The sequence below is a fragment of the Glycine max genome, chromosome 3 (assembly GCF_000004515.6).
Source record: "Glycine max cultivar Williams 82 chromosome 3, Glycine_max_v4.0, whole genome shotgun sequence".
Taxonomy (NCBI): Eukaryota; Viridiplantae; Streptophyta; class Magnoliopsida; order Fabales; family Fabaceae; genus Glycine; species Glycine max.
The window spans coordinates 42,681,937-42,704,208 of NC_016090.4; the positions used below are offsets into that span (position 1 = coordinate 42,681,937).

General features: G+C 31.6%; 4 protein-coding genes across 4 annotated transcripts; 1 reads left to right on the forward strand and 3 right to left on the reverse strand.

Moving 5' to 3' along the window:
* Positions 1 to 1,625: 1,625 nt before the first annotated feature.
* On the reverse strand, positions 1,626 to 4,609 carry LOC100812153 (peroxidase 3). Its single transcript, XM_003521476.5, has 4 exons — positions 4,366 to 4,609; positions 2,850 to 3,044; positions 2,523 to 2,679; positions 1,626 to 2,148 (listed from the first exon to the last, which is right to left on the reverse strand). The coding sequence occupies exons 1-4, from the start codon at positions 4,573 to 4,575 to the stop codon at positions 1,742 to 1,744; spliced, it is 969 nt and encodes a 322-aa protein (XP_003521524.1). The 5' UTR covers positions 4,576 to 4,609; the 3' UTR covers positions 1,626 to 1,741.
* Positions 4,610 to 6,939: 2,330 nt separating this feature from the next.
* On the reverse strand, positions 6,940 to 8,969 carry LOC100775970 (peroxidase 3). Its single transcript, XM_014774313.2, has 4 exons — positions 8,672 to 8,969; positions 8,324 to 8,515; positions 8,063 to 8,228; positions 6,940 to 7,628 (listed from the first exon to the last, which is right to left on the reverse strand). Exons 1-4 carry the CDS (start codon positions 8,879 to 8,881, stop codon positions 7,222 to 7,224), a joined length of 975 nt encoding a protein of 324 aa, XP_014629799.1. The 5' UTR covers positions 8,882 to 8,969; the 3' UTR covers positions 6,940 to 7,221.
* A 5,399-nt stretch (positions 8,970 to 14,368) lies between these two features.
* LOC100812700 (rho GTPase-activating protein 2) lies at positions 14,369 to 17,390 on the forward strand. Its single transcript, XM_003521477.4, has 4 exons — positions 14,369 to 14,846; positions 15,717 to 15,837; positions 15,937 to 16,287; positions 16,454 to 17,390. Exons 1-4 carry the CDS (start codon positions 14,530 to 14,532, stop codon positions 17,066 to 17,068), a joined length of 1,404 nt encoding a protein of 467 aa, XP_003521525.1. The 5' UTR covers positions 14,369 to 14,529; the 3' UTR covers positions 17,069 to 17,390.
* Positions 17,391 to 19,305: 1,915 nt separating this feature from the next.
* On the reverse strand, positions 19,306 to 19,707 carry LOC102660901 (uncharacterized). Its single transcript, XM_006577657.1, has one exon. The coding sequence runs from the start codon at positions 19,705 to 19,707 to the stop codon at positions 19,306 to 19,308; it is 402 nt and encodes a 133-aa protein (XP_006577720.1).
* Positions 19,708 to 22,272: the final 2,565 nt, after the last annotated feature.

Here is a 22,272-nt window from a genome sequence, read left to right on the forward strand (position 1 = left end):
TATATTTATCAGGGTGGCTTATTTTAAATTCACACCGAAATAACTGTGAATATAATAGTATATAATTATATTATGTTGGTTAAATACATTACAAAGTAAAAGTGTAAGAAATAAATTAGTAACTAAACACATACAACAAATTTTAATTAGACATATCACTGATGTCAGAATCCACGTATCCAGCAACTCAAACCAATAATAAATTGATACACTAAGAAGCTTGCTAACTCATTAATTGTGCCGATTAAACGATTAATGACATTAAACATATCCTTATATGCCATATCACTTTTGCTCAAATACTGCGATCGACTGCTAAAAGAGAACAAAGTTAAAAATCTCATGCAGAAATACTGCATGCACTCAAAATATTCATACGAGAACACAACGGTTAGAAAGAAGATGTTTTGCCATGGAAACTTGTCATAGAGATAATTGTCATTCTAGAAGTAGTTATTGTAGCGGTTATCGTAGTGAGAGTGCGATTATTATACATATTTGACAGACCTTTAAATATCAAGATGCACTAAATAAAGCGTAAAACATTTAGGCTTAAGTTTGTTATTTCCTTTCTTCCTCTTGGAAACTGTCTTTAGTCTCGAACTTAAGGGAACCACCGCCAACAATTGGTCCGACCTGTCACTCTTCAATGGCGGATACCGAACTTTCCACCGCCTGTGTGGATCGTCTTGAGGCCGCCATGGCCAAACTCGTTGCAATCCAAACTTCCACTATTGCAGTCCAAACTTCCATTGCTTCCAAACTTGATGACATTCTCCGGATACTGAATACCATGGTACCCAGACAACCCTCTCCATCTTCTGCCTTTGCGAAGTCACCACCTATGTCGCCTTTGCTTCCCAAGGTAACCAACCCATCTTCTTCCTCTGCTAAACCACCACCAACAGCAAAAACCATACTGCCTCCACCAACAGTAGAAACCATGTTGCCTCCCCTTCCCATGACAACTTCCCACCTTCCCGTTAACAAGCACCACACACTCTCCTCCGACCCCCTCCCAGTCGCTAGTAACTGGTCCCACACAAAGCCATCCAGTCGCAGCATCCTTCTCTTTGACATTCGCTTCTCCCTTTCTATTGTGTGTGCTGTCACGGTGAGGGACACAAATCTCAACCAACCCTTCTTCCTCCTCCTCTTCACCATTCTCGTCGCAGTCAAAGGGCTCTGTCTCCGCAATCATCTTCAAGCACTAATTCTTACACCCATTTTCATTTGGGATCCAGGTTCTGTTTTCTGCATCCAACACCTTGAGGATAAGGTGTTTTTGATGGGCTAAGGAATGTTAGGAAAAAGATGCTCTGCCATGGAAACTTGCCATAGGGATAGTTGTCATTTTAGAAGTAGTTATTATGGTGGTTATTGTAGTAGTTATTGTAGCGGTTATCGTAGTGAGAGTGCGGTTATTATAGTGGGATTGCGGTTATTATATATATTTGATAGGCCTTTAAATATCAAGAGGCACTAAATAAAACGTAGAACATTCAGGCTTAAATTTGTTATTTCCTTTCTTCCTCTTGGAGACTGTCCTTAGTCTCGAACTTAAGGGAACACCGACTAATTACATATATTAAATGTGAATTGAATGAATAGAAGGTGGCACACTATTAATATAACAACCTTTATTTTTCACTCAAATTTTAAGGTATCCCACAAAACAAATTTTGCGACAAAATAATATATGAAAGAAACATAGCAAATTAAACCAGAAAACAGCTCTTAGTTAAGCGTTGACAACAGAGCACTTCCTCCTAATTTCCCCAGCGGAGCCTGTGAGAACCTCAATTGCTCCCATTCTCTTCATTGAATGCCCAAACTTTGTGAAGAACTTGTCTTTTTTGACCAATTTGTTGACAATGTTTCTTGACATCTTTGTTGTTAAAAGGGCAGCATCTGATTGGAATAGACCCTTGTTCTGGCGAAGGATAGAATAATAGTTACTGTCAAAGGTGTTTGAGCTGTTAGGATCCATCTTTACTGTTGTAGTGTTGTCACTGAGACCTTGGCATTTTGTCTTCAAGAAATTGGCATAAGTAGGGTTCAAAGAAGGATCTTGATCACCTTTTCCGGTGAAGTTGAAAAGCCTTTTACTGAATAAGTTACAGTGACCTATCCCAATTGTGTGAGCTCCTATATACACACATAGCCAATAGGTTAATTTAGCCCCTAATTTTAATAGATGATTGTGCTGTATGAATCACTGAAGTGAAATCCCAATATTGATGTGAAAGCAGTTCCAAAAGAAAGGAACATCATCTAAGTTTTGTCCTTATTATTTATCACTAATATTATGCATGTTTGGCATGAATTTATAAATAAAAAAATGCTAATAAGAACTCTTCGATTACTAGTTAAGGTAAAGTAAAAATATTTTTATTGGGATAAACAAAAAATTATGCTCATGATATTTTTTACATTCTCTTGTGATTTTTATATTAAATACTTTTTTCTTTTAATTTCTTATGAGTCCATTAAGGTAAGCAAGACAAAAAAATAAAATGTACCTGATAATACAACCAGGTCGTGCACATTAAGATTTTTACTAGCAAAGCTTGCTTTGAGCGTGGTGAAATTGTAGAAAGGTGCCGGCAGATTGGCCAAGGCTTCACCACTTACGGATACTGTGCCATCTCTTCTACCGGTAAGCACTTCCCACGCAGGCTTATTAAAATGCAAATATTATCATCAATCAGCTACATGCATAAACTAACATTATTGTATGAAAACATATGCAAGTTCTGTAGTGTGTGTATATATATATATATAAACTAAAATTGTGTTTATAATCTGCAGGCATAGAGTAATTAATAGGAGGGTTAGCCATAGCTTACTTTGACTGCAGAAACAGAATCCCTAGCTGCCAAAGCTAGTATGTCAGCACAAGATACAATTCCGGGACATTTAGCCTCCAATGCTTCTTTAATGTCATCTATGACATCAAAGCCAGCCAAAGATAAATTGGGAATGGCATCCTTCTCTGCAATGTTGGTGGCAGTGGAGTCCAGCAAAACTGAGCCATCACAACCCTGAAAATGTTGTTTCAATTATATATGTAGCTCCAAAACATGCTGCATGGAAATTAGCATTGTTACATTTAAATTTGAAATGACACACATAGGGTGTAAACAGTGGCGGAGTTTAGTTCTCCATGAATGGGGCATGACCCCCAAAAATTTCCACAAATTTATTATTATTATTATTATTATTATATATAATTATTTCAATTTTTATTGGATATTAATAAAAAGTTACATTGTTTTCAGATATTCTTTAAAGTTATTCGTTCCTTAATAAATTAATGGTTTTAAATAATTGAAAGAGTATACAAAAATTTTAAAGTTATTTTTATAGATGATTTTATATTAATATTGAACTTTAAGACCCTTATTAATAACATTTTTATATATTTACTATTTCATTAATTAATTATGTTTTCATAAAAAAAATTCATTTTTCAAAAAAAAAACTATAACTTTTATAATCTCATTTTACTATCGAAAACATATACAACATAACTTAAAATACAGTTTTTTATGCAAAAATTGCCTATATATTTTTGTGGTATTCTTGTGATTTTTTCTACAAATTTTTTGTGCCAATTGTGTTATAATTTTGGCAAAAATATTATATTCTCTTTAGTTTGTTGAAAAAATTTAGATAAAGTTTATAGGCATTCCAATGCATATATTGTTTTATGTAAAAAAAATAATTGAGCATTTGTTTCACAGATTTGATTATATTTTCAGAAATAATATTTTTGGGAATGCTATTTTTAGGAATCTTATTCTCATCAAAGATATTTGGCACATATTTTTAATTTATGGGAATGTTTTTAAATTTATTTTAATTTAAAAATAAAAATATTAAATAAATAAACAAATGAGGTTGAATAAGAAAAAAAACGAGGAATTATTTTTTAAGCATTCAATATAAGATTCTCATCCCTTTACCTAAAATAAAAAGACGGAGAAACATGTACAAACTAAATTATTAAAAATGAGTTATGTCTAACAATATTTTTTAATTACCTTCTAACAAAACACAAGAATATATATTTCTAGCTTTGTATTCCTGATAATTTAATAAGATTACATGAAACAAACACTTCCAATGTATTTTTTTTAATCACATAATTTTTACATTTATTTTTTCCATTATTTTTATTAAGTAGCATATGATAGTTTAGAAGTTGCAATTAAAAAGAAGCTTGAGAAGTGTCATTAAAATATAATCTAAATAGTTATAGGTATTAAAATTCTAACTATTTTAGCCGGGGCCTCCAAAACTTAATTTATCTCAAGCTCAGCCAGTGGGTGTAAATATTGATAAAGAGCTAGAAATGCTTACCCTGACAAAACAGTCATGAAAATGCAATCTAATCAACTTGGCAGGCAAATTGGGGCATGCAGAGACATGTTGCTGGATTTTGGTCCTAACAATCTGCTCGGCTTGAGGACAGGATTTCCTGTAGAATTTCTTTCTGAGGTTGCCTCCTTGACAAACCCCTAAGACACAGAACACTGCCAAACAAGCTACAAGAAAAAATCTTATCTTCATGTTTAATCCCTCAGTGACACTTCTATGTTATGCACTTGTGTTAACTCTTAATTACAACTGCATCTGCTCTCTTTTATAGGCATTCTATGTCATTTTAATTTTTTTTTTTTTTATAGAGGATGTCATTTTAATTTATCAGAACAAAGTTAAGCATTAATACTAGTATTATATTTCATAAATGCTATATTTAATAATAAAATAAATTTTTTGGTGAACATTTAATAATATAATAAATAGTATTATTTATTATTAAATATAATTAATATTTCGAGGTATGTATTTAATGTATTAAATAATTATATATGCATTTAATTAATATTTATATGTCCGGATTTTTTATCAGTAAAGAAAGACAAAAAAAAACATTACAACGGGACAAAAATAAGTTCATATGGCATCAACCTTGAGAGAAAAATTTACATGAACCGGACAAGATTTCAGTAAAATTATCTGTGAATAGAATTAAAAAAATTCATTAAAAATGATCATTCAAATTTTTTAATAAAAATTAATATTAATAAAATTGATAGATATTTAATATCTATAGGAAAAAAAAACTAATAAAAGCTAGAAACAAGCTTCCAATCTAGCAAGCTTGTCCGCACATTCATTTTCTTGAGAATAAGTGTGTTAAAGAGTGGAAAGGATGAAAACGAGGAGATCCTCGCATGATTCACAAATGGAGTGTCTATTATTTGAATTCCACATCGGGCTGAGGTCCATGATAATTGACTAAAAGTTCTACATTTACCATATCTAATTAAGATGATATCCTTATTAAATGAAATTAATTATATCATTTTTTATTAATTAATGTTAATAATTAGTTTTTATTAGAATATTAAAATGAAAATTTGAAATTACAATCTCTTTCCATCCTTTCTTCTCTTTAATTCTTAAACTTTACATTTCAACCATCAAATTAATCTTACAACCGATAATTATATCATATCCTTATTAGAAGTCAAAATAAATCTAATAAATGATTAAATTTTTTTACTAGTTATAAGATTTCTATTAGTTGTGTTTAAAGATGAAACTTTAGGTTTGTACCCACCCAATAATTAGTAATAGTTTTTAATATATATATATATATATATATATATATATATATATATATATATATATATATATATATATATATATAATATTAAAAGTCACGCATTTAATAAAGATTTAATAATTGTATATTACTTTAAATTATATTATATTACAAATATAAATATAGTATTTTTAATATTTTTAAACTTAATTATATATTACATTCATTAGATACAATAAGTAATACATCCTTTTTTTCATTTCAAAATAAATGTTATATAAATTAAGGAAAATTAATACATAGATGAAAAAGAATAATAATTTTATAAAATTAACTTTTGGTATTAATAATATATTAAAAAATTAACCTAATACTTATTTTAGGATAATTATTTTTAAACATAACATTTATTTTGAGAGAAAGAAGTTTATAATATTAAATTATGTGAAAGATTAATTTGTAAAGGAACTTGTGCCCTCACATGTATTTATCTAGTTGCAGTAAGATAAAATTCGTTTGAGAGGATATCTATCATTAAAAGTGATTAAATTCGGAACGACACTCTATATAAAGTTTGTGGGAGTCGTAATATTTGAACACTCTTTAATTTTAAACACTTTATCAATATTTGTAATTTTTTAAATTTATTTTTTCTTCCTACTTATCATGTTACCTGTTGTACTTTTTTTTTCCTTTCCTCTCTAGGGCTGAAAAAGCATTTGAGTGTCCAAATATTTTTTTTCTAACCCTCTGTTAAAAGAGTTAAACACGAGGGAAGACATGTTCTTCACTAGCATTAGCTTCACGGGTCATTTAAACTTTATTGTCCCCACTAATAAAAATTTATAGTTCCGCTACTTTCCTCTCTACTCTCTAGTCTTCTACCAGCGAGTTATTGATGAATCTGAGTAATTTTACTAGTTAAAATATACATCGTAGTGTCCCTTAGGTTTTGAATATATATATAGAAAATTAAAATCTAATCATTTAATCATAATTTACTATAATAATAAGTTTTTTTTTTCTTTTTTTATAAGATGTTTTCTCAATTGTCACCAACACATTATAATTAAAAGATGGTGTAAAATTTTATATCACATTTCTTTTTATATATAATAATAATAATAATAATAATAATAATAAACTATTAAGACTTCAATTTGCTTAAAACGTTTCTAGTGATTATTCTTTAAGTCCACCAAACTTAAAAGACATTTTTTTTACTTATATTTAAGTTTAAAGTGAGTATTTTGAGACAAATATTTATTAGGAGTGAAATTGAAAAGAAAGTTTTAATATTTTATTGAAAATTAAAAATGATGATCAATATAAATTTTCTTTTTAAATGCTAAAACGAAAATCAATATAAAATGGAGGAAGTACATGAAAAATATATTATATACTAAGTACATATATTAAATGTTAAGTCAATGAAGAAAAGGTGACACCATTAATTTAACATAGCCTTCATTTATTTTTCACTCCCATTTGAAGGTATATCACAAAACAAATTTTAGCGGCTTTGCAACCCACATTAAATTGTGACAAAAAAATATAGAAAAAGAGACACACCAAATTAAAACCAGCATGCAAACAACTCTTAATTAAGAGTTGACAACAGAGCACTTCTTCCTTATTTCCCCAGCAGAGCCAGTGAGGACCTCAATGGCTCCCATTCTCTTCATTGACTGTCCAAACTCTGTGAAGAACTTGTTTTGATTAACCAATTCGTTGACAATGTTTCTTGATATCTTAGTTGTTAAAAGAGCAGCATCTGATTGGAATAGACCCTTATTCTGGCGAAGGATAGAATAATAGTCACTGTCAAAGGTGTTTGAGCTGTTAGGATCCATCTCTACTGTTGTGGTGGTGTCACTGAGACCTTGGCATTTTGTCTTCAAGAAATTGGCATAAGTAGGATTCAATGAAGGATCTTGATCACCTTTTCCGGTGAAATTGAAAAGCCTGTTACTGAATAAGTTGCAGTGACCTATCCCAATTGTGTGTGCTCCTATATATACATACATAGCCAATAGGTTAATTTAGTCCCTTTTAATAGATGATTTTGCTCTGATAATTTGGGTGATTCCTTGATTGCCATTAGTATTTGGAAATAAAAAAAAATGGATGTAGTTCCTTGAATGTTTTAAGTAACGTTGCACAATTAAAAATTGAAGTTTAATCTTAGTAATTAACCTTAGTTAACACATTTAATATTGCAAACTTTCATTATATGAATTACTAAAACAAAATTCCAATTCAAAATGTAAAAACAGTTCTAAAATATAAGATACTGCATCTAAATCTGGTTCTTAGTAGTATTATTAATATCTTTTTATAAGAAATAAGTTATAGTGTATTTACACTATAACTTGTTTCTTATAAAAAGGAATGGAGGCAATATTATTTATGTTTAACATTGAGTTTATAAAATATTAAATGTACCTGATAATACAACCAAGTCATGCACAGTAAGCCCTTTGCTAGCAAAGCTTTCTTTGAGCTGGGTGAAGTTGAAGAAAGGTGCTGGCAGATTAGCTAAGGCTTCACCACTTATGGATACTGTGCCATCTCTTCTACCGGTAAGTACTTCCCATGTTGGCTTATTAAACTGCAAATATTGTCAATCAGCTACATGCATGAACTAATGTTACATGAAAACATACACAAATTGTGTACTATATATTATGGTTAGCTTTAGCTTACTTTGACAGAAACAGTATCCCTAGCTGCCAATGCTAATATATCAGCACAAGACACAGTTCCGGGACATTTAGCCTCCAATGCTTCTTTAATGTCATCTATGACATCAAAGCCAGCCAAAGATAAGTTGGGAATGGAGTCCTTCTCTGCAGTGTTGGTGGCAGTGGAGTCCAGCAAAACTGAACCATCACAACCCTGAAATGTCGTTTACAACCATGTCATGTGAATAATTATATATGTAGCTCTAAAACAAAGTTGCATGGAAATTAGCATTGTTGTATTTAAATTTGAAATGATGCACATAGGGTGTAATTAGTATTCATACAGAGCTATAGGACTAGGAATGTTTACCCTGACAAAACAATCATGAAAATGCATTCTAATCAACTTGGCAGGCAAATCAGGCCTTGCAGAGACATGTTCCTGGATTTTCGTCCTAACAATCTCCTCAGCTTGAGGACATGTTTTCTTGTAGAATTTCTTTCTGAGGTTGCCTCCTTGGCAAACCCCTAGGATGCAGAACACTGCCAAACAAGCTACAAGAAAAAATCTCATCTTCATGTTTATTGGTTAATTAAACCCTTTGCTCACTTTTAAGCAATTGTCTTAACTAGTGACTGCAATGCATAACTACAATGCATTTTCTCCCTTTTATAGGCATTCCATGTCATTTTAATGTAGCAAAACCAGTTAAGCATTACATATTATAATATTAAATCGTGTAGGAAAGATGAATTTGAGAAGGAAGGTACTTATGCCCATACCAGGTTCAAGTTCAACCATATATAATTAATTGCAACTTCAATCATTGCATCCATGTATGTATCTAGTTGCATTAAGATAATCTCACCTACCATTAGTCTGGGAGGATATAATTAAATTTTTTAAAATTAAAACATTTGGCTTAATTGGTAATGCCACTCTATAATAAAGTCAGTTTGTGTTGAAAGAGATTTTCCTTTCCTTTTCTTTTAATTTTGTTGAGTTTGTGTTGAAGGAGTTGAATACGTTGCTCAATTCTACAGTGGTTACAATATGCCAGCACTCTGCACGTATGCTCTTCCCTGTCATTAGCTTCTCAGGTCAACCCTTTTTTAAACTTTCTTTTTGGGTTTGACTAAGTTCTAGTCCTCTAATCTCTAACAGCGACTTGCTGATGAATCTGTGTGGTTTTACAAGTTTTTTTTTGGGGGGTACAGAAGGAAAAGTTTTACAAGTTAAATGTACATGGCAATTGATTGGGTGCTACTCAGTGATGTGTCATATAGACTCCTAAACATTTTAAGATAACTTCAGTAATTAATATAGACATTATAAACTATAAATCAGTTCACTGTTTCAAATTTTAATCATCGGTCAAATTAATTGGAAAATTATAAATAATCGATCAATTTAATTCATCTGTTGTTAGCTAGTGTCATCTTAATAACACTAAATTAACTTGTTAAGTGTCCGAGTAACAACCAACTACATACATATATGTGATTGCTGCATGATAAACATGAAAATGATAGAAATATTAGTGAAATAATAATCACTTTTTTCCTTCTCTACATCTTTGTTCTCTGTTCATTTTACATTAGTTTTATGATCTATCTATAGAGCAAATGCCATCAGTAAACTATCATAGTCTTGTTAAAAAGTTGAATCCGTACATCATGTATGTTTCACACAACTTATTATTACTACACCAATATTTTTATCATTTCTATCGTATGATGTGATAATAGTATATGTGTGTCGAGTTGACTATTACTCAAACATTTAACGTGTTTGTCTTTTAAACAATGTAAGATATCGTTATTGAATATCAAAGAAACTTAATTGATTGATGATTTGTAATTTCAGGATTATAATTTCAAAAATAATTTTGCCATTTTATTAATTTTAAGAAACAATTTGATCAGTTGCTCCAATTTCAAGACTAAATCATTGTAAAAACTAAAAACAAATTTTATTTAGTGGAATGTATAAGCAGATTAATATAATTTAGAAGAAAAAAAATGCAGATTACTATATGGGTACAAATAATAAAAGGTTGCTATGGAGGTAAAAATTTACTAAGTTGCAAATGATTAGGATTTAGGAGGTTATTTAGAAGGTTATTCACAATGATGTAGAGGATTCGTGTTGATCATGCGACCGCTCAATACTCAATTGAAAGTATAGTTTGAGCTCCATGTATGTTGTTTTGTCCCACAAGCAACAACGACAACAAATTAGATGTTAGAAGATATCTATATACGTTAGGTAGTTGTATAAATTGTTCTGGTTGTTATCGTGATCGAATGTCAACGACTAAACTATTGCAAATTTGCAAGCCAGTGCAAAGGATTTAGAAAATTCAGCAACCAAGTCAATCTTATGTATGTCAAAGGCATCGCAAACATTCGTTTCTCCACAAGTTGTTCTTACAAGTTTGTCGTCTATATACTTGTCCCACGGCACATGGTTGCTTAAGACTTCAACTAGGAAATACTCATTTAAATAAATTTATATAAGCTGTCATTAAAAAATCAAATTCATATAAATATATCATTTTATGTCATTTTACAGCTATTTAAATAAATAATTTTATTAAGATCTAAATATATTTTGTATCCTGGCAAATAAAGTGATTTTTGTTTTTAGTCCCTATAATTTTTTTTATTTTTTAATATAAAATAAAATAAAATATTTATGTAATCTGTATATTTTTAATAATAAAAAAAATGTATTTTAAGTATTCATAATTTTAGTTTTTTTATTAATTTAAGTTATTATTAATTGTTTTAAAGATCAAATATTTAATTAAAAATAAAATAAAAAATATATATATATGTTTCAAGATAATAAACTATAAATTAGACAAATTAATTTATAATTTATTAGCCATAAAATAATAAAATAATTTTTCATCAAATTTAAAATTATTTAAATGAGCTAGAAAGTAATTTATTTTCTTGCTTTTAATTTATTGATTTTCAAGGGCGTTGGCCCATTGGTTCCCTCTCTCTTCACTCTTGAGGGAAAGCCGCGTGTTGAAATTTTTAAATAAATAAATAAGTAATCACAAATACCAGAGATTTGAAACAGGGTTACATTTACAGCTAAGCTACAGTACATGAGCATAAAGATGTGTTCAGCAACATTTTAATTTAAAGAAAATTATTGTATATATGCCCAGGAACCCATTCATAGGGCATAGTAGGGCCCTATTATTCGAAAAATATTATGTGTGTATGTACAATTATATATGTTCGTTCAAAACTCGACTTTCTGGTTAGGCCTCTCCAAGGAACAAATTGGTGTTAAAGAACAATTATTTGGAGAGTTCAATTAAATTTTCTTTTTCTCAAACAAAAAAATAGCAAAGTACACGCAAAAACCAAAATCTGAACCTGAAACTTGGGGTTGGGGCAGGGTCCATGGGCCCCTTCAAATAACAAGAGGAGCCGCTCCATTGGCCCTATACTCATTTCATCGACATAAACAATCTTCTCAGTATACGAGGCCTTTGACCAAAATACCACACACATAACGAAAAATCTGTGTTATATAAATTAACCTCGAATTATAAACATTCACCTGAATGATTCTGTATGTGTTTGACTTAACATGTTACCATACATGCAATCCCTATCAGTAGGTTTGATAATGTTATATTTATAGAAAATATAATTGAAAAACAATACGGATGGAATGAGAAGCAAATAAAAAATAAGGGACATTGAAAAAAAATGACTGAAAAATGTGTGACAAGACTTAAATTTATTTATTTATTTTACATATTATAAATGAATGTGCACAAAATGCAATTTTTGTTAAAATATTTTGATCCAATTAGAAGAAAACAAACTCGGTCGGAGACAGAAAACCCACATTTCTACATGCTATTAAGGATTACTTCTTTTTTTGGCTAAGAAAACTTTCATTTTTTACATCTTCCCTTAGTTTTTTTTAATTCAACATCAATCCCTCACCAAAATTAGATAATTTATATAGGTATAAACTGAATAGTCAATGTCAACATGTAAGCTTTTAGAAATCATATATGTTTATTGACCACTATCATATATCAATTGAATTCCTAAAAATACTACCACTGTATTTTAGTCTATGTCCTATTATCAGTGGGTTGAAGCTTTATGGCCCGTCCCATGTCAGTCCCCAAGTGTCTCATCTCAATCCCATGTTAATCTATCTGAGGCATATGGGTCCACAATTACCCAACATAGGGGTAATTGTGTTCTTTTTTATCACGGTTATTTAGGACCCACCCACTTTTATCTTTTCTCGAGACACTAGGCCCTTCAATTCATCAATTGTGAATACTGGGTAGTAGTACTAGACAAAAATAAAACAAAATCGTTCGTGAGTAAGTAGTAGCACCGTGAGCAAATACTTTTCTTATTTTCCTGGGTGGTGCAAAGGTTGTAACGTAAACATTTTATACGTGCATCTCGTTTCTCATAAAGCATTTAGAATCTGGTAAAGATTCATACTAGTTGGACATGCAAAAGTTGTCTCCGATAAGAAGATGAAGCAGCAATTTCCTACACAGCAAGGAAAGTGTTCATAAAAGAACGATCATATTCTTTTACAACGGTCTTCCATAAAATTCGAATTTCGTTGTCAAGGACGGGATGGGATGATGTCTTTCTATGATTTATTGGAATTTGGTAAATTGTCCTTGTGCCAACCACACATCAATCGTCTAAGTATAAAGTACAAGAGCTTAATGATGTTCATAAATTCTAAATTTTCATCATTTTGATGGACAAATCAAATCACTATTAGCGACTTGTGTTGTGTATTAAATGAAAGCACGTTACTGATTTCAGTGATTTTATATCCAAATTATTGAAAGTATGGTAAATAGTTGTACACATGCCAAATTTGATGCCTTAATTTCACATTGATGCATGTTGGGTAATTGTTTTAGCTGGCTCACAAACCAGCAAGTAGCAAACGAGATCACTTTTTCATTTTCATAATAGAAACTATATTGTGAACGAATTCTTTTCCTTTACCCAGGCACTTATGTCAGCCTATGAATTGTTCCCATAAGAATAAGAATATACTGTTCTAATCTTTTAAACCGTTATGCTGTTTTAAGATTTAACAAATAATATTCTGATGACCTTATAGTATTATTTAAGATTCGAACCATATTTGTTTGACATAGTGGAGCGGTAAAAGAAAAAAACAAACTCAGTTTAAAAATGTTAGGAAGATGATTTTTTTATTCATGATTATGCCGATGTTTGAGTACAAAATGCAAGGCGAAAGAGAACAAAATAGCCCATTATTCAAAATTGTCTCCTTTTTGCAGAGTAGTAATGGAAATACCCTTGATAGAGACGAGAAATCATTATCATAGAATTGACATATATGACAGAAGTGTTAGATATACTTTATATACATATAAATTACTTTTTTTTAATAAATTCATTTTAAAAAAATATTACAGTAAATTACCACATTTTAGTTTCTAAATGTTTAAAGTGTTGAGACAAAAGTTTTTAAAACTAAGAAAATTTTAAATAAACATTTGAAAATGTAATTCATCAATCAAATTAATCTAAAATCCCAAAAAAATATGTGTAACTCAAACGATAGTATTAACATGTGTTTAAGAATCAAAATAGCAGTCATAGGTTTAAGTTAGAAACTTAGATAAAATAATTGAAAATTTTAAAAAAATTATTTAAAATTTTCTTATATTTAAGAATTAATATCACAATATTATGTATTTTCAGGCACCAAAATGATGGTTAATTCAAATATTTATTAATGCAACTCTTTTAAGAGAATTTAAAGAAGCAATTGGTTACTAGTATATTAATTATAATTAATCCGAACAAAGGGTGTAGTATAAGAGTTGATTAAAGACAAAGGTGCAGTTAATGTTCAGTGGCAGTTAGTGATAATTGCGTATGGAGAGAAAGGTCAAAAAAGACAGAGTACTGTAGATACATAAAGTTAGCCCCTCAAACAAAAAATTTGAAACGAGTGGCCGTTGGAGTTCAAAGTTCGCAAGACACAGACACACCTACATAACTAGCAAACAACTTCAATGCAACCCAACAAAACCCACATTGCCAAACTCATCCTCAAATTTCAAATCTCTCTCTCTCTCCACTCCCCAATAAAAATCTCTCTCTCCACTCGTGCACTCTAATAGAGAGATAGAGCGTGTGTGTGTGTGTGTTTGAAAGAAGATAAGGATGACAGGGCAAGTGGTGGTGACCAACGGTGGCGGATGCGCTGCTGTCGGGAAGGGCCGGAGAGCCGCCGCCGGCGAAGAGGAGCAGAACCCGGCGTCACCGGTGGCGCTTCTGCTGGCGGCGCTGAGGAAGTCAATGGTGGCCTGCAGCGTGGACAGTCCCGACGATGTAATCTCCGCCGTCCATCATCCCATGGAGATCGGATGGCCCACAAACGTTAAGCATGTTAGTCATGTCACGTTCGATCGCTTCAATGGCTTTCTGGGTCTTCCTCTTGAGTTAGAGGTTCATGTCCCCGCTCCTGTTCCCAGTGCTAGGTACTATTTCTTTCTTCACTTTTTTCAAATGGGCTTCGCTAAAATGCTCAAAGTTTTTTTTTTTTTTTTCATTTTTGGTACTTAGAGATTTTATCGTTGCTGGGTCTGTTTCCCTCTAAGGAGGTAGGACATTTTTTTTATTTTATTTTTTGTACGAGGTTACCGGTGTTTTTTTTACAGGAGAAAAAATTTTGTTCGATAGGATTACTATAAACTTCAAAGCTGTATATTAGAACTCAAACTCGAGATTGTGCTGGGATTTTATGAAGTAGAGAGTTTGATGGCAAGAAGCTCTTCTACATTTTTACTGTGTGTGTTGACGCTAGATAGATGGAGGAATGCGCGTTATTCTTCGATAAGGTTTTTCAGCCGTTGCGTGAAAGAAAAGTGAAGGAAGGGGGGGGGGTGGGGGGGTGGGGGGGTGGGGGATGCAATACTAAAAAGTTAGACAGTTGCATTCAAAAGGAAATTAAGCTTTAACCTTTATGATAGTTGCATTAAAAAGCGAATTAATGTTTGCTTTTATTTGCTGAAAAAATTGCATAACGGTAATGTAGGATTTAAAAGTTACCTTATTTTCTTAGGTTTGCCTTTATTTGCTGAAAAAGTACCTAACGGTAATGACGGATTTAAAAGTTATCTTATGTTCTTAGGCTTTTGCGTATACAGTAATACTTCGGAAAATGAAAGCAAGACATTTTTTGCAATTAGTTTGAATCAAGTTTCTTTGATTTGTGTAATTGCAAAGTGAGGAAGCTTGTGAATGTGTTTGGGTTTGGGGTTCATGTATTTTTTCTTTCCTAAACCTCATCTAGCAAGATTATATATCTTCATCCATATGCTAATCTGATTTTCTATCATCAATTGCAGTGTTAGTGTGTTTGGCGTCTCAGCAGAATCAATGCAGTGTTCCTATGATTCAAAAGGAAACAGCGTCCCCACTATTCTACTGCTAATGCAAGATCGATTATACTCACAGGATGGCCTAAAGGTAGGTACCAATATTATGATATACTTTGTCATTTGAGCCATTGACTATGATTGGGTCATTGACTATCATTTTTGTTGTCTCTTCTCAATAAATTTTCAGGCTGAAGGCATATTTCGCATTAATCCAGAAAACAGTCAAGAGGAGCATTTGAGGGAGCAGTTGAATAAGGGCATTGTGCCAGATGACATTGATGTCCACTGTTTGGCAGGCCTAATTAAAGCATGGTTCAGGGAACTTCCTTCAGGAGTGCTAGATGGACTTTCCCCTGAGCAAGTTCTTGAGTGCAACACAGAAGAAGAATCTGTTGAGCTTGTGAAACAGCTAAAGCCAACTGAATCAGCCTTGCTCAACTGGGCTATTGATCTCATGTCTGATGTTGTAGCAGAAGAAGATTATAACAAAATGGATGCAAGAAACATTGCTATGGTTTTTGCTCCAAATATGACTCAGGTATGTTACATGTATGCTTAATGAGCTCATATTTTAATTATACATGTAACATCTTTACTATGACGTTGTTACTTGTTACCATTAGCATGTATTCATATGATGATAACTATGCAAACTGGAAATCTAGTATTTTTTATTCACATATTTTATTTTTCTCTTGAAACAGATGTCTGATCCACTAACTGCTCTGATGCATGCGGTCCAAGTGATGAATTTACTAAAGACCCTAATATTGAAGACACTTAGAGAACGCGAAGAAACAGCTGCAGCAGGATATTCACCTATGTCATCTCTTTCATCTGATCATCAGTCTGAGGATGACTATGATAGTCAGCAAGAAATGGATACCAGTGGTGAATTGAGAGAGACCAAGTCAGATGATGATCATGATCATGATGTTAACTACAGTCATGCCAGTGAAGAAGAAGGGGAAGCTGATGCATCAGTAAGCGATATAGTGGAATGCTTCTTGAAGCGTTTGGATGAGAAAACAAAAAGATTCTCAGAAGAACCTGCAGGGTATTTGCAAGAGAAGTTAGAGAGCCCCAAGAGTTGCTCCGGCTACAACTTGGAATCTGCTTTAACATTTACTGATATCAAAACTGTGGATTCGTGCTCGAGTCCCTCCTATGAAAATGACTCAAGAACAACTTTGACTGCTGAGGAATCAAATGCTGACACAAGTAGTCCATCAATAGAAAGTACAAGCACCAATGATGTGGAGATGATTGATAAGTTTACAGATTCCGTTTCACTAGTTCCACTGTTTGCATCTAGTTAAGAACTGAGTGTATTTTTTAAGCAGTGTTTAAGTACCTTGTTTTAGATTTTGTCCCTACCAGCAGGGTTGCTTGTGTAAATTAATTTGTTACACGGTGTAGGAAGTGTTTGTTGTAGATTGTGAGCAGTGGTTATGTTCAGTTTAGGGCTGAATTTGACCTGATTCTGTATGTCCCAGTACTAGATGGGATGGGTATTTGAGGGAGTAGCTAAGTGTATTTTCTAATTTCACATAGGTGGGAACATGGAAGTTGTATGCATTGATGAATTCTTAGGGAATAGGGAGATTGGTTTAGAATGAAATGGTGCTTGCTTTGTTCGTATCTGTGCATGACCAAAATTTGGTGATAATGTATGTATTCCGATTACATTACTGGTAGATAAATGTTGAATTCCTTTCACAGTAGTAACATGATTCGAATGCCATATATTATATCACCCTCTATTCTTGTGGGAAAAACAGCATACAATAAGCATTGAATTTGGAAACACACAAAAGCACACATCACAAAGAACTGTTGTGTGGTTCAATACTTTTTTTACCTGCACTCGTGGAAATATCACAATAAATATATCTTTATAAAATTACTTATTTGATTTTTATAGTTACATAATTTTTTATACTTTAGTTCTTACACATACAAGCCATTTGTTTTAGCCTCTATTTAATTTTTTTTAATTCATTTTAGCATGTCCAAAATTGTAGGGACTATAATGAAATAAAAAGTGTATGCGTAGATATTAAAATGAATAATATCTAAGAATAAAAACTAGAACTAAATATTTTCCAAGTATTGAGATCAAATGAGTGATTAAAACATATATTCACTCCAAGTGTTAAATCACCCTATAAACTAAGTATCCACACACATGAGTAATAAAAAGTTATAAATAACTCTTCAAAAAACTCCTCTTATTAGTTAGTGATGGGTTGTGGCTTCTTCTCATAATAAATAAGTGTCAATTTATTATTCTCACAATTTCAACATCTTTGAAGTACTTCATTCAAAGATCAATGTAGACTCTGAGTCAAATATTAAATTTCATCAATTTACAATACACTGGAAATTTAAGTTGACTTTTTCAACAATTTTTTAATCGATAATGTGAAGAGCCTCCCCTTTAAGAAACATTAGAGCAACTCCAAAAGAGTTGGTTATCTTTGTTCATGGAACAGAAAGTATTGTGTTAGTTATCTTTGTTCAAATTTCATGGGGGTAATAATACCAGGTAATATTTATGAGGTTAATTCTATTGTGAAAAATTTGAATTTTCCGTCATACCAGGTAATAATATAAGGTTAAACTGTGAGTTGGACAGCAATTGATTTTCAACTATTCTGAAGATGACATATTATATTGCAATTATCATTCACTAACCCAATTCATGAATGTCCACCAACTTGACCAAATAAAATACACTTTTTTAATGCTAACACATTGATACTAGCATTTGATAATGTGTGAAATTTGAATGGTCCATCATCGTACCTGGTAATAATATAATAGTAAACTGAGTTGGACCGTAATTGATTTTCTATTATCCTGAAGATCACATATTATGTTGCAATTATTATTAACTAAAAACTTCAGAAGTTCACCAAGATAATCGGTGGGCCTAAACTAAACTCAAAACCTTCTTACCCATAAAGCCTGCTTCACCCCTGTGCCATGCTTCCCCAGATAAAAAAAAGTCACTGAAGAAAACCAAGGGTATTTTACAGTACTCAATTTTCCCGAATCTCCTTGAGGACCTTAACCGGGATAGGTGATCAACTGAAATTCAAAGATAACTGAATCAAACAATTCTGTAGCAAAATTATACTGTACAAGAGTATATGCTACATAATCAAAGCTATAATAAGTAAAAGGCAATTGTTGAATAATATAAAATATTATTCCACGATGTATTAACCAACATATCAAATATTTGACAAGAAATTCAGGTAAGAAGGTATTAGAATGAAGTTGTAATCTATGTATGTATGTTCCACGATGAATTGGGGAGCGATTACAGGAAAGACGCATGAACCTTATTGTGGTGTGAACAAATTAGTTTTTTAGGCATACATACAATTGAAAGCTTTTATCTTTTAGACAAGTTTAATAGACCCCTATCTTTGTTAAAAGAAAAAAGAATATATACTGGCGAAGCTAAGCAGCCCCTATGAAGTTTCTTCATACTCGTGAAGCCAGAACATTATTGATTCAGAAAATAAAGAAGTTCCAACAAACATAATCAAGATGCCAAGCAAGCTTCCCAGAAAAGCCTGTTCTTTTCCATCTCATCCACAAATTCTTGGCCAGAATCATCAGACACACATGACTTCTGGTGTTGCTGCATCTCATCATCATCACAATATGAAGTTCCATGATGAATAACATCATCTTTCTTCTCGTCTTCAGCATCATCATCATCATTATTCCAGGACTCATCATATCCATTGAGTTCATCAGCAGCATTACAAGTCTCAGAATCATCATAGATGCAAGATTGAGCATCATCATCTGCTCTGCCAATTTCATAAGCATGTTCACCCATAGCAAAGGGGTTCCAATCAGCTTCAGAGTCACCACTGGCCTCAATAAGCATGTAAGAAGAAGAAGAGACATCACAAGGGCTATTCTTCATCATGTCCATCGACCTTGTAGCTACCAAGAAGGAATGTTTTGCTTTTTATGCCTTGAAAATTTTTGCAACTGTTGTACCCAACACAATACAAGGGCTTCTCCAAGCCACTCAAATAGTAGTGAAATCGAAAGGCAAAAACTTTTGGGGTGTCTTGTTTGATACTTTATACTTTTTGTGACAGTGACGGGGCAATCTTTCTATAAGACTTGGCCTCTATGGAAGTAACTAGTCAATAATCATTACTAAAGGAGAAGGATTTGCCCCAAATTTGTTATGGTCTTCTAGAGGGATAGCAACTAGTCCAATAGCAATAGAGACATGTTCCAACACACTTCTAGAAGAAATCCAAGATAATGAATGAAACATAAATGGGAACTATCTTCATAGCCACGTTTTTTATTATTATTAATTTCAGTATACATGATATCTTAAACCCTTCAGGATATAGCTTTTGACTCTATCAGCCCCTAGGTGTCAAAATTCATGGCTCTCTCTAGTTAAGTTGGATCTATGTGTATGACCTTTTTACAAAATTATTGAATTTTGTTCCTAGGTGTTGAAATTTTCTTTTTCGGCTGTGCCTGTTTTTCATGTGGGGTTTGTTTTCAAATTACCTCAAAAGTAACGGTTATTATGTTCTAATATCATCTTGGAATTTTTTGTACAAGTCCAATACGAGAGTTTGAATTGGTTTGGATCTGTATCAAACATGGGAAGCGTTTGTTTAAAAGATTATTGGTCTTATCGTGTTAATCATTTTAGAAAATTAGACATTGTTAGTTGAAGTTTAAAGACTAAGCTATTATTAAGGCAAAAATTAAGTACTAAGTTGTTTGTGACATTCTCCAATCTACCTTAGGTTGGTGTGTAGGCTTATTTTGTTGTCAAAATATTCGAACACGTCGTTATGGGCTGCATGAAACTTAAGGCAGCCAGGTTAGAAAAATCTTTGGTCACTTTTGACCTCTGTTGCGCTTCCCAAATCCCAATTGCACCACAAGGAAAAGACTTCAATATAAGGAACTAATCTGCCGCGGGAAAAAGAGAACGGGGTTGGTAGTAGCTTATACCAGATTAAAAAAAGTAACATAAAAAGCTAAAAGAAGACACCCTGTGATTCACGGTAAACAATTGAACTTGACATAAGAACTGTTAAATGAAGTAATAAACTAATTAATGAAGTATCCATTGAAAGGAAATTATCATCATTGAGTTGTTCTACATCTGTGAATTAATAAGTTTCGCTGTTCCGGTTGTCATGCTTGCATCAGATTCTACTTTCAGTTTCTTCGGGATACGAAGAAATGAAATATTATACGGAAAAAATGAAAAGTGTAAAATCTTTTTTTGAATGTATAATTTCAATCAACTATGTGTTTTATAATTATTTCTTTTTGGTTTTTGTTTTCTTTTGGTATATAATAAAAATTAGATGTGTGATTATCTGAACTTTTTATCCACCCACACCCTATCCAAAGGTTTTTCATTTTGTCTTTCAAAAAATTATGTAGACAGCATTTTCCTTTTAGAAAAAAAAAATGGCCGTAAAACATCAAGTAGGCAACGTGGGTGTGGTTATTGAATCAGGTTAGGAAGAAATTAATTAAACAAAATGGGACCATGGTTGGTGGGTTATTAAAAGGAAAAGGAAAGTTATGATAATCGGCAAGCTTGACTTTTGTGGAAGGCACTAGGCAGCCAGCATACATCTATGAAGCGTGTGGGCAATTGTCAATGCCATCAGCAAAACCTAAGATGCCTTAATCAAGTTTATGGTGTTCCTGATTTATGCCTGCATAGGATGATTAAAATAGAATGCATATCCTTCAAATTAACAGTAGATTATACTGATTTATGTATAGCTGTTTAAATCATATAGTATATTTTTCTTTAACTTTAAAAGCCTAAATTTTCTTATATATACAAACTACAAACAGGTGAAATATGTGTTTGATTTAGTCATTTCTCACTTTTCAATGCACTTAATGGGTTATCCTTAGTCTATTTAAATATAGTTGAATTGTTTTGAATTGTTTTTTTAGAGGGAATATAGTTGAATTGTCAACAACATTAAATATTTAAAGAATTATCTGATCAGTACTTTCTCTCTACAACTTTTAATATCACTTATATCTAATTTTGAATAAATTAATGTTCAATAATATTTTTTTGAAGATAAAATTATTTATTTAAAATAAAATTAATATTGTTGAATTATACTAAAAAGTATTTAATAATTAATTTAAAATATTTAAGAGTTTAATAATCATACACTAATAATATAAATTATTTTTATATTATCATTTAATCACAAATCATCGTTAGAATGACTATTAAAATATATATTATAAAAGTCTACAAACTTATTATACATAATTAAATATGATCGAATGACGGTGTAAAATTATTTTAGATTATTAATACATAACCTTTTTTACTCAATATTTAATAAATATATAATTATAATTTAGAATTTAAAAAGTTAAGTTTAAAGTATAAGTATTATAAAATATCCAAATTCTATTTAATATATTATTTACTCATTTTAATAATGTAAATTAAAAATATAATTGA